The sequence below is a fragment of the Nomascus leucogenys genome, chromosome 15 (assembly GCF_006542625.1).
Source record: "Nomascus leucogenys isolate Asia chromosome 15, Asia_NLE_v1, whole genome shotgun sequence".
Classification (NCBI taxonomy): Eukaryota; Metazoa; Chordata; class Mammalia; order Primates; family Hylobatidae; genus Nomascus; species Nomascus leucogenys.
Genome location: NC_044395.1, coordinates 87,762,161 through 87,775,506, shown reverse-complemented (window position 1 = coordinate 87,775,506; position 13,346 = coordinate 87,762,161). Strand labels below are relative to the sequence as shown.

At 36.3% G+C, this 13,346-nt stretch overlaps 1 protein-coding gene across 1 annotated transcript in view; it reads left to right on the top strand.

Annotated features, from left to right (window-relative positions):
• Nucleotides 1-11,437, top strand: part of LGR4 (leucine rich repeat containing G protein-coupled receptor 4) — a 108,755-nt gene extending 97,318 nt beyond the window's left edge. The window contains exons 13-18 of the mRNA XM_030828623.1: nucleotides 744-815; nucleotides 3,065-3,136; nucleotides 3,428-3,553; nucleotides 4,703-4,818; nucleotides 5,393-5,476; nucleotides 8,255-11,437. Coding sequence (XP_030684483.1) covers nucleotides 744-815; nucleotides 3,065-3,136; nucleotides 3,428-3,553; nucleotides 4,703-4,818; nucleotides 5,393-5,476; nucleotides 8,255-9,531 — 1,747 coding nt within the window. The 3' untranslated portion in view covers nucleotides 9,532-11,437. The remainder of the gene's footprint in view (nucleotides 1-743; nucleotides 816-3,064; nucleotides 3,137-3,427; nucleotides 3,554-4,702; nucleotides 4,819-5,392; nucleotides 5,477-8,254) is intronic.
• Nucleotides 11,438-13,346: the final 1,909 nt, after the last annotated feature.

Sequence of the window (13,346 nt, the reverse complement as noted above, 5' to 3'; positions counted from 1 at the left end):
ATTTGTTGAGCATTTCGTATTTTTAATAGATGGCTTTAAGAGTAAGAAATTAGAAATTCCTGTAATCAGATGTTCCCATAAATAACACGTCAAATTGAACCAGATGTGTTCATGCAACCAGCATATATTAGGCACTTACCTATCAGGCATCCCATGAAACACTATGCGGGAAAAGTTGGAAGTTGGCGTATATTTAAAAGAAATAGAAAACGAAAACTTGTCCAGCTATTGAGGGAAACCAGACATGAGTGCCAGTTCCCATCATGTCCTGTGTTGCACAGCTCTGGTGGAAGTTGGTTGGGAGATGGGAAGAGGGAGGCATTAATTCTCCCATTTTCACTCTATGTAGTCCTGTAACTTTATTCCTATACAGTATTTGTCATAGTTGTGTTGTCTTGGTTCCTTTTCTCCCTGCATCATGTTCCTTCTCTTATGCCTGAGTGGGGTTGATGGGGGAATTTAGATAGCATACCAGTTAATTCTCAGTATAATATGGGATGAAATACCAATTAGTCTCTTTCATTTTATAGATGAGAAAAGGGCAATTCTCTTTCAACAAGATCGCTGTTACATAAGAATAGTTATTTAAATTTAGAAAAAACTCAAATAAGAAATGTTGTAATGCTGTTTTTCAAAATAGAAAGTAACTTTTTTCTTTCTCTTTATCCCTTTCTCTTTCCTCCTCCTCCTGCTCTCTTCTTTGTATTTGTCTTCGTCTTCTTTCTTCTTCTTTTTTTATTTAGTTCTTTACAGCGTAATCAGATCTACCAAATAAAGGAAGGCACCTTTCAAGGCCTGATATCTCTAAGGATTCTGTAAGTTTGTCTACGATTATTAAAGATAATAAATTTTTTCCAAACTATGTTAATATGTTGTTATGATTTCCATGTTACTAGAAATACTTAAAGATATAATTTTAATTTCAGCCTGAACAACATGGTGAAACTCCATCTCTACTAAATACAAAAAAATTAGCCGGGCATGATGGTGCATGCCTGTAATCCCAGCTACTCGGGAGGCTGAGGCAGGAGAATCGCTTGAACCCTAGAGGTGGAGATTGCAGTGAGCTGAGATTGCGCCATTGCACTCCAGCCTGGACAAGAAGAGTGAAACTCCGTCTCAAAAAAAAAAAAAAAAAAAGATGTAATTTGTGTTCAATAAATATTATTTTTAGACTTTACCTAAAATATTATTTTAGACATTGCAAGATTTTTAGACTTGCAACTTTATAAATAATCTTTCAATATTTTTTACTTTAGCTAATTGTACATTGGCAAGTAGAAAAATGTATAATGTGTATAACTGAGGCAATGTAGCTTGTTTGTTTTCAAGTTATAATAGTGAGGTTTGCCAATTCATTAGGGCAAGTGTAGGCAGACTACAGCCCGTGAGCCAAATCCAGCCTGCTTCCTGGTTTATCAATTAAGTTTAATTGAACACTGCCAGGCCTTTATTATTAAAGTGCTGTCTAAAGCTGCTCTCACCCCACTATAGCAGAATTGAGCAGTTGCAGCAGAAAGTATATGACCCACAAAGGTGAAAATATTTACTATCTGGCCCTCTACAGAAGAAGTTTGCTGGCCCCTGCACTGGAGTATCTATCATGACAAATAGAGTTCATAAGCCACAGAAGCACTTATTTAAAAAAATCATTTGTATTTGACTACATATTTGTTCCAGGTACTCTCATAAGCACTTGGGAATATAGAGGTGACTGAGACAAACCTTGCCACTCACTATCTTCCTAGAACTTTAGCACAGAAACATAGTACATTAAATTAGTGAACATTTTTCTTTTCTTTTTTTTTTGAGACAGGGTCTCTCACTCTGTCACTCAGGTTAGAATGCACTGGTGTAATCACAGCTCACTGCAGGCTCCAATGCCTGAGCTCAAACAATCCTCCTGCCTCAATCTCCTGAATAGCTGAGGGACTATAGGTGCACACCACAATCTCCACCTAATTTTTTTCTTCTTCTTTTTTTTTTTTTTTGGTAGAGATGGGGGTCTCCCTATGTTGCCCAGGCTTGTCTCAAACTCCTAGGCTCAAGTGATCCACCCACCTTGGCCTCCCAAAGTGTTTGGATTATAGGTGTGAGCTACCTTGCCCAGCACAACATTTTTCTATTATAGAAGAAGTTTGAAAAATTGATAGTGAAGTGAAATTACATATATCGAATACAGTTTTTTAGTATATCCCCTTTAAGAAATATGACATGCACTCTACTAGAAACTATTTAATTGGTAATTGGGTTGCTGGATCATCTCAAGTTGTGGACTAACTTTCTGTAAGGCTGGGCAGTCATAGGGAAGAAGACTTGCTCCTAGTTGCCATCACTTTTAGAAACTGGTAAGTGACAATAAGAAGCTGGTCTTTTGGTGATTTGGAACCAAGTGTGTTGAGTTTCCTTGTTATCTAGGAAATGTGTCTCGGAATGAATTTACTCAATGTTTAAATTTCCTTTAAGGTTCAGTGTGTGTTTGTAGATTATTTCTGTTTTATTAATTCTATAATATCAGAATTTCTCAGGGTGTGTTCCTGAATACGGAGCTGGCTCTACTGTTGATGCAATTTTTATTTCCTGCTTAGGAAAAGAAGGGTATCTGCAGCCCTCCTGGAATGCTCTTGTTTGCATATTGATTGTTTGTCTTTTCTCGGGGCCTTATCACTAACCTTTGAGAAGGCAAATAATATGAAGTCTGTTTTTATTTTCAGCTTTTTCAGAAACTGGGCTTTTCCTCACTGAGTTAGTAGTACCAAAGGTTATATCATATCATTTATATTTTTGAATTGGTATCAGAATGATAAAGTGGGAAAATTCACAACTGTTTTGAAACAGATGCAAGCTAGAATTACTGCTGTACAGAACATATTCCAAGAAATAGATTGTTGTGAAGGAGAGGCTTTCAACATAAACATGAAAAAATATTGCTGGGCGAGATTGAAGATCTATGTTATCTTATCAGCGATATTGTGTTACTACCTCTAATTCTAAAGTGTAGTCTAAGTAAGTGGCATTTTGAGTGTTTATTTGAAAGATTAACATGTTACTCTTATAATTGCAGAGATCTGAGTAGAAACCTGATACATGAAATTCACAGTAGAGCTTTTGCCACTCTTGGGCCAATAACTAACCTGTAAGTAGATGATTATGCAGTAATGTCATGAAAGTAGTAACTAGTGCTATAGAAACATCCGTTTTAACATTGTGGAATCAAAACATTTTTCCGTTTAGTTATTCCCTTGTATAAATGCTAAGCTGTATTTATAGTAAAGTCTTCTTAAATGGCAAGATACATGCTAGAACTATAATTTTAGCACCCCCACTTGATCTTAGGGATGTAATATTTATGATGTTAATACATATACAGATGTTTTTATGTGATTTATATATTGGGCATTAACTTGAAGTCTCATTCATATTTTAGAGATGTAAGTTTCAATGAATTAACTTCCTTTCCTACGGAAGGCCTGAATGGGCTAAATCAGCTGAAACTTGTGGGCAACTTCAAGCTGAAAGAAGCCTTAGCAGCAAAAGACTTTGTTAACCTCAGGTGTGTTTTTGCTTATTTTTCTTTTTTGTTGAAGTTATGGTAGGCTCCAGAATTACAGAGTGTCCTGGTTTTTTGCTGTGGTTCTCAGATTTTCTGATAGGCTATAATTTAAGGGTGTTTTCTACCTCAATCTTTGCAAATTTGGTGAAAAATAGAACATGAATATTATTCCATAGTCTTTAAGAACGTGAACTGGAGCCCTTGATGTCCTCAAAGAGATAATACAGCTATTCACCAGGATGGTTTTTTAATACAGTGGACTTTTCATTAGCAATAAGATGGCAGAAACCATGTAAATGTGAGCCTGCAGAAAACAATGCTATAATACTTCATGAAGATTTTAGAGTTATGGGGGACTGCATTAAATATAATAGAGAATATTGTTATGAGGCCGAACGTGGTGGCTCGCACCTGTAATCCCAGCACTTTGGGGAAGGCCAAGGTGGGCGGATCACTTGACACCAGGAGTTCAAGACCAGCGTGGGCAACATGCTGAGACCCTGTCTCTACAAAAAATACAAAAGTTAGCCGGATGTGGTGGCACGTGCCTGTAGTCCCAGCTACTTGGGAGGCTGAAATGGGAGGATCACTTCAGCCTGGGAGTTCTAGGCTGCACTGAGCTGTGATTGTGCCATTACACTATAGCCTGGGTGACAGAGCAAGAAGCTGTCTCTAAAAAAAGAGAGATAATATTATTGTTGGAGAAGAGAATAAATATTTTCATTACATTTATTTAATCAAGTAAATGTATTTAATGGTATAAAGTCACAAAAGACCTGGGGCATTAATTTTAAGTGAAACTATCAGTTTCATATGATAAATTGAGCATAGTTAATACATTTATAAAAGGAGTCATAAGATATTACTTTAAATTGCAGTACTGCTGTTAAATTTTAAACAGTTTGATTTACATCCAACTGTTAAGAGAGATCTTATAGAAAGGGAGAAAGTCTCGGTGTCATCTGATACCAGAGCTGTTTTCACAGATGAGGAAACTGAGGCCCAGAGAGGATGAATGACCAGCCTAAAGCACATGACAGATCTTTCTGACTTCTTGGCTGAGGTTTTCAAAGTTTAAAATACTTTTACAAAACAAAACCGTGTCTGTGGAGTTGCTGTTCAGTGTAGATTTTACAACTTTTTTTCCAGGTCTTTATCAGTACCATATGCTTATCAGTGCTGTGCATTTTGGGGTTGTGACTCTTATGCAAATTTAAACACAGAAGATAACAGCCTCCAGGACCACAGTGTGGCACAGGAGAAAGGCAAGTGCATGAGTTTTAAAAAATAGAACACTCCTTTAAGGCATTGATTAAAGTTTATAATTACTTTGTGAATGATCAATAGGAAATCTGTGAGAAAAATGGCATTCTCTGGCCAGGCGTGATGGCTCATGCCTGTAATCTCAGCACTTAGGGAGGCCAAGGTGGGAGGGTCATTTGAGGCTAAGAGTTTGAGACCAGCCTGGGCAACAAAGTGAGACTCTCTCTATATAAAAAATTTTAAAACTAGCTGAGTGTAGTGGCATGTGCCTGTGTTCCCCACTACTTGGGAGACTGAGGTGGGAGAATCCCTTGAGCAGAGCTCAGGAGTTCAAGGTTGCAGTGAGCTATGATTGTGCCAGTGCGTTCCAGACTGGGCAACAGAGCAAGACCTTGTCTCTAAAAAAAACCAAAACCAAAAAAACAATGGCATTCACTATGCTACCAGCATCTTTAATGGTGTTATTGAGCCTTCTATAAGGAGAACTCACTTATATACAGAGAAAATTGCAGGAAAATATGGTTCTTTTGAGTTGCATAAGGTTTTAATTAAACATGCTTTGTGTTATATGTTCAGGTACTGCTGATGCAGCAAATGTCACAAGCACTGTTGAAAATGAAGAACATAGTCAAATAATTATCCATTGTACACCTTCAACAGGTATGCCCGGCCTATTTTTTCACAGTTACTCATGTTAAACAAACATTAGGCAAATATATCTAAATATGCTGGGTATAGATGTGATTTCTGTAATAGGGATGATACTAGAGGATCCCGTGAGGCCTTCTGATTTGTGCTTTATGTACCAACCAGCAGCTTAGGAATCTTTTGCAGAATCTCAGGCCCAGACCTACTGAATCAGAATCTGCATGTTAACAAGTTCCCCCAGGTGAAGGTTGTACACGTTAGAATTTCACAGGCACTTTCTTAATGCTCCTTTAACTCTGGGACTAATTCTGTAAGTTAGTAGTCTGTGAAGATTGTATGTGTGTGCTTAATGTAGCCTTGCCTTTCCTTATTTCCCCTCATTTACTTCATTAAACTTTGTAGTCTTGGGAAAGTTATTAAACTGACACCACATATTTGGTCATGATTGTCATAGTCTGCCTAATCTACTAGAGAAGATGTATTTATAATTTTACTGTAAAAGGAAGGCTTAAATATTTTAGTTAAATTGTGTGCTACAAAGTAGATTCCTTTGTTGGTATAATATCACAGGATAATCTGGACATTAATTTTATGACTCGGAATTGTAAGTATTATGGATTCACTAGTGATTGCTGCTGAATTGTGAGCTTCTTAAGAGGCTGCGTATGTATTTTATGAATACTTTCTTTTGTAGAGAATAAGCTCTAAGTTACTAGATAAGCGAATGCAATTGGCAAGAATCATCTAAGTTTATGTAATTTATTTTATTGTGTGTTAGTGTCTATATTAATTTTTAGAGGTTGGGGGGCAGCTTGCTTACTTGTCTCACTGGAGTTCATGTGCCAGAGAATGTACATAAAGAACTGATGATCCAATGAGAAGGGAACAGGTTTATTAAAGCGGGGGCTGGACTTCAACATGCAGCATTTCCATTTCTTCCACCCCAAATGTAAACTTGGAGATTGGCCAGGAGGAAAGCTGGTCTGAGCTCATCTCCTTGGGCTGCCATGGGGATGAAATGCAGGCCTGCCTCCCCCTACTCAGTTGTAGTAACACACAGACACCGGTGTGCTTGCTGCAGAAACAGGAAGTGGAGGAGAGCTGGGATCCTTCTGTTAGCACCAGAGGAGGCAGCAGGCTTCCAAAGACAGGGACTGGGTGGAGGCTGCTTCCCAGGCTTTTTTGGAAAAGTAACCTTTCTCACCCATAAAAGGGTTCTCAAAAGGTGTCCTATTCTGTCAGGTAGATGAGCTACCCCTCCTTCCATGAAGGATAAGTTTAGATAACAGAGATAAAGGTGATAACGAGCTTTCTCTTAGCACTTCCTGAAGGGGGAATAAAAAGGAAATTTAAAATAAGAGTTTTTTGCATTATTTGGAAGTCAGATAAATGGTTCAGAATTGCTTTTGAGGTCTGTGAATATCTTAACAATTTAAAAAATTTTATTGGATATATCATTTTCATGACAGTTCATAAAACATGTTTTTTAGACAATTGTAATACATAGTTTTCATGTGTTTCATAGTCAAAATCTTATTTTTCTTTTCTAATTTTTCAGTAAAACAGTTGTAATTTGTGTCATAACTAGCATGTCAAAGTCGGTTACTGGAACATAGAGTTCAGCGACTGAATGAGTTCTTGCAATGCTAGTTTGTATTATGTAGGATTTTATTGTACATAGCTTTGTATGAATAGTTAACATCACCGAGGTGTAGTCCTAGCTATATTATCTTACTGAATGGCCTTTGTCAGATCAAATGCTTTGAAATATCAGTTTCTCTGGATGAAAAATGGGGATAATTATACTATCTTAACCTGCTTCATCTGGTTGCTTTTGAAAGTCATGAGAAAATATATAAAAAATAAGTGTAGATACGTACATATACATACATGATTATAAAGTATATTGGGGCTAGAAAGGAAGAAGAAAAGGGAGCTAATATTTATTGAAGTCTAACCATATATCCAGCATCCTGCTTAGTTCCTTTTGTGTATAATTTTACTTAAGCTGCACAACTGTATGAAACAGGCATTATTATCCACAAGTGAGAAAATGAATACAGGTTAAAATTTATACAATTTTAAGTTGCTTTCTTAAGGTAAAAGTAGCAAGTTATGAACCATCTCATTCCAGACCCTCAGTCTATCAAATACCTCTTATGCCCTAGATATTGTGCTATGTAAATTAGCTTAGATGCAAGAAAAAATGAAAAATTTCATCTAAATATCACTCTTTTTTTTTTTTTTTTGAGACGGCGTCTTGCTCTGTCACCCAGGCTGGAGTGCAGTGGCGCGATCTCGGCTCACTGCAAGCTCCGCCTCCCGGGTTCACGCCATTCTCCTGCCTCAGCCTCTCCGAGTAGCTGGGACTACAGGCGCCTGCCACCACGCCCGGCTAATTTTTTGTATTTTTAGTAGAGACGGAGTTTCACCGTGGTCTCGATCTCCTGAACTCGTGATCTGCCCACCTCGGCCTCCCAAAGTCCTGGGATTACAAGCGTGAGCCACTGCACCCGGCCTTAAATATCATTCTTTATCAAATATTTAATAAAAGAAATATTTTATTTATAGCTTTGTCAAATATTTAATAAAAGAAATTAAAGTCAGTTTATTTTTAAAACAGCCTGGTCCATGACCAAAATATCTTAGAACTAGTAATCAGTTCAGTTTTGTTCAAGTGGAGAGGAGATTTAGTCTATATCATTAGTTTTTCTATCAAGCCATATCATTTTCTAAATTGTTTTCTAAGTCGTCTTTTATTTCTCTCTCTCTCTGTGTGTTTTGTTTTAGGTGCTTTTAAGCCCTGTGAATATTTACTGGGAAGCTGGATGATTCGTCTTACTGTGTGGTTCATTTTCTTGGTTGCATTATTTTTCAACCTGCTTGTTATTTTAACAACATTTGCATCTTGTACATCACTGCCTTCGTCCAAATTGTTTATAGGCTTGATTTCTGTGTCTAACTTATTCATGGGACTCTATACTGGCATCCTAACTTTTCTTGATGCTGTGTCCTGGGGCAGATTTGCTGAATTTGGCATTTGGTGGGAAACTGGCAGTGGCTGCAAAGTAGCTGGGTTTTTTGCAGTTTTCTCCTCAGAAAGTGCCATATTTTTATTAATGCTAGCAACTGTCGAAAGAAGCTTATCTGCAAAAGATATAGTGAAAAATGGGAAGAGCAATCATCTCAGACAGTTCCGGGTTGCTGCCCTGTTGGCTTTCCTAGGTGCTACAGTAGCAGGCTGTTTTCCCCTTTTCCATAGAGGGGAATATTCTGCATCACCCCTTTGTTTGCCATTTCCTACAGGTGAAACGCCATCATTAGGATTCACTGTAACGTTAGTGCTATTAAACTCACTAGCATTTTTGTTAATGGCCATTATCTACACTAAGCTATACTGCAACTTGGAAAAAGAGGACCTCTCAGAAAACTCACAATCTAGCATGATTAAGCATGTCGCTTGGCTAATCTTCACCAATTGCATCTTTTTCTGCCCTGTGGCATTTTTTTCATTTGCACCATTGATCACTGCAATCTCTATCAGCCCCGAAATAATGAAGTCTGTTACTCTGATATTTTTTCCATTGCCCGCTTGCCTGAATCCAGTCCTGTATGTTTTCTTCAACCCAAAGTTTAAAGAAGACTGGAAATTACTGAAGCGACGTGTTACCAAGAAAAATGGATCAGTTTCAGTTTCCATCAGTAGCCAAGGTGGTTGTCTGGAACAGGATTTCTACTACGATTGTGGCATGTACTCACATTTGCAGGGCAACCTGACTGTTTGCGACTGCTGCGAATCGTTTCTTTTAACAAAGCCAGTATCATGCAAACACTTGATAAAATCACACAGCTGTCCTGCATTGGCAGTGGCTTCTTGCCAAAGACCGGAGGGCTATTGGTCCGACTGTGGCACACAGTCAGCCCACTCTGATTATGCAGATGAAGAAGATTCCTTTGTCTCAGACAGTTCTGACCAGGTGCAGGCCTGTGGACGAGCCTGCTTCTACCAGAGTAGAGGATTCCCTCTGGTGCGCTATGCTTACAATCTACCAAGAGTTAAAGACTGAACTACTGTGTGTGCAACTGTTTCCCCCATCAACCAAAATCAGTGTTTATAGAGTGAACCCTATTCTGATCTTTCATCTGGGAAGCACTTCTGTAATCACTGCCTGGTGTCACTTAGAAGAAGGAGAGGTGGCAGTTTATTTCTCAAACCAGTCATTTTCAAAGAACAGGTGCCTAAATTATAAATTGGTGAAAAATGCTATGTCCAAGCAATGTATGGTCTGTTTGAAACAAATATATGACTTGAAAAGGATCTTAGGTGTAGTATAGCAATATAATGTTCGGTTTTTCTGATCCATAAGAAGCAAATTTATACCTATTTGTGTATTAAGCACAAGATAAAGAACAGCTGTTAATATTTTTTAAAAATCTATTTTAAAATGTGATTTTCTATAACTGAAGAAAATATCTTGCTAATTTTACCTAATGTTTCATCCTTAATCTCAGGACAACTTACTGCAGGGCCAAAAAAGGGACTGTCCCAGCTAGAACTGTGAGAGTATACATAGGCATTACTTTATTATGTTTTCACTTGCCATCCTTGACATAAGAGAACTATAAATTTTGTTTAAGCAATTTATAAATCTAAAACCTGAAGATGTTTTTAAAACAATATTAACAGCTGTTAGGTTAAAAAAAATAGCTGGACATTTGTTTTCAGTCATTATACATTGCTTTGGTCCAATCAGTAATTTTTTCTTAAGTGTTGTGCGATTACACTACTAGAAAAAAGTAAAAGGCTAATTGCTGTGTGGGTTTAGTCGATTTGGCTAAACTACTAACTAATGTGAGGGTTTAATAGTATCTGAGGGATTTGGTGGCTCCATTTAATGTTCTCATTAATGAATACTTCCTAATATCATTGGCTCTACTAATATTTTCTAATTTGTTGATATGTCACCTAGCAATAGTTTGGATTATATAGAAAGTAAACTGTGGTCAATACTTGCATTTAATTAGACGAAACAGGGAGTAATTATGACACGAAGTACTTATGTTTATTTCTTAGTGAGCTGGATTATCTTGAACCTGTGCTATTAAATGGAAACTTCCATACATCTTCCCCATACTGTTTTTTACAAAAGAGCCTATTCGATAGCTCAGAGGTTGAACTCTGGTTAAACAAGATAATATGTTATTAATAAAAATAGAAGAAGAAAGAATAAAGCTTAGTCCTGTGTCTTTAAAAATTAAAAATTTTACTTGATTCCCATCTATGGGCTTTAGACCTATTACTGGGTGGAGTCTTAAAGTTATAATTGTTCAATATGTTTTTTGAACAGTGTGCTAAATCAATAGCAAACCCACTGCCATATTAGTTATTCTGAATATACTAAAAAAAATCCAGCTAGATTGCAGTTTAATAATTAAACTGTACATACTGTGCATATAATGAATTTTTATCTTATGTAAATTATTTTTAGAACACAAGTTGGGAAATGTGGCTTCTGTTCATTTTGTTTAATTAAAGCTACCTCCTAAACTATAGTGGCTGCCAGTAGCAGACTGTTAAATTGTGGTTTATATACTTTTTGCATTGTAAATAGTCTTTGTTGTACATTGTCAGTGTAATAAAAACAGAATCTTTGTATATCAAAATCATGTAGTTTGTATAAAATGTGGGAAGGATTTATTTACAGTGTGTTGTAATTTTGTAAGGCCAACTATTTACAAGTTTTAAAAATTGCTATCATGTATATTTACACATCTGATAAATATTAAATCATAACTTGGTAAGAAACTCCTAATTAAAAGTTTTTTTCCAAAATTCAGGTTATTGAAAAATTTTCATTTTATTCATTTAAAAACTAGAATAACAGATATATAAAATGTGTTAATCTTTGTGCTATACGGTATGAAATACAATATTGTACTCAGTATTTTGAATTATTAAAGTTTCTAGAAAGCCATCTATTTTGCCTTAATTTAAAACTAGGTATATTAATGAATTTAGTTTTAAAGTAAGCAAATTAAATATTTGTAAGTGGACAGTATTAGAAGAAATGTTGGAAGTAACCATTAGAAAACACTTTTGATATTTATTTGTCAACATATAAGAACATTTTGCTGAAATTTAGAAATAAGGTTTTATCGTAAGTCTGAACTATACTCATGGAAAACAGATTATGAAATTTCAGAAAAACCATTGATTCAATCTTTATCTAAAAAGCAAATGATTAAAAAATCTGTATGATATTAAATGTAGTCAGTTGCCCAGATGCTTAGAAATACTTCCGTGTTTACAATCATTAAGTCCTCACTTTACAGATGAGAAAACAAAAGGCTTAATGAAATTTAAGTGAATCCCTGAGTCACAGCAAATTTGACCCCAAACCAGAACCCAATGCCTCCTCATTAGGGACACAATTTTGCGTGTGTTTTTGTTTTAAATTTCATATATGCTTGAAATTTCCATAACAAAAAGTAGAGTAGTATAATTACCCCGCCTCCCCACCCTTCACCCCATACCTGTCACTGCTTTGACAATTATCTGCAGCACGTAGTGAACCTTGTTTCATCTTCATCCTACTCACTAATCCCCTCCAATCCCTCTGCCCCTTGCATCATTTTGAAGCAAATTTAAGACATTATATTGTTTCATCTGTAAATACTAATGTCTAGGGATAAATTTTTAAAGTTGAATAATATATTGCCACAGGGCTAACTGGTGATGGAATTATTTAAGCAAAGGTCACTCTTATACAAGTTTCCAGAGCCAGCAAAACATAATTATCTCAAATATACCATGGCCAAAGTACTAATTGTATGAAAACATGTCACTAAGTCAATACCCTAAAACTTAAAGGGAGAGACACTTTTATACATTTGTACATTTATATATAATTCTACCCATCTCGATTATGGCTTCTCAGCTCCAGTAATGAAAAGGCACTGTAAGAAATGAGACCGCTGGACTTAATTATGTTCAGACACCAGCACCATCTGACTCTGCCTCATAGCCTTGGGGGGGTCCAGCACTGCTAGTGCATAATGTCACAGTTGGTCATAATGATGACCCTGGCGCATCAAGAAAAGGGTATACTTTGTTTAGGAAAACATTTTAAGGGGACAAAGAGGTATATGACATTTAGATTCCCATGTGTAGAGGTTAAAGTGAAAAAGTTCTGAAGTTTACACACAATTTTTCATTGTATCTGTCTGATCCTGAGCTTAGAAACTTTGAGAATTAATAAGATAATATGACCCTGTGAGGTAAATTTTTCCCCCATTTTCAGAGGAGTGTTAGGAATGGAAAACCTATCAAGTACCAGGAAAACCACTGATTCCAGGTCCCTTTCATACTAGTGTTTTTCCCACTACAGTTACGCTTGGTTATATCTATTGGAAAACAGCTTCTCAAGCTTACCTCTTTATGAGGCCCTAACGCAGCTCAGTGCCTTTCGATGTTACTGATTCTAGAGATGTTCTGATAAAAGGTTTTTAAATGCCAATATTGAATAACTAGGGTCGAGAACGAAAACTCCATTAGGTCAGTTTTATTCCTTGATCAACTTTATTACTTATTTGGAGTGCTCCGATTTTCTTTCATTTTATTTTCACCGAAATTTTAAAGAAAATATTCCATTTAAATAGATTTAACCATGTCATATTTTATTAATTATAGCTCTGCCTTCTGAATTGTCTTTGGTTGCTATTACTTCTACCATAGCTAATTCTCCTGTGTTAAATTTTGCAGATCTAGATTTCATCAAAGTTTTTGTATCACTCTGGTCACTAAAAAGTTTTGTGTGATGTGTTAGCCATGGTCAATTTTCATTTATGGTATTTCTACCGGTAATATACATTATGAACTGGA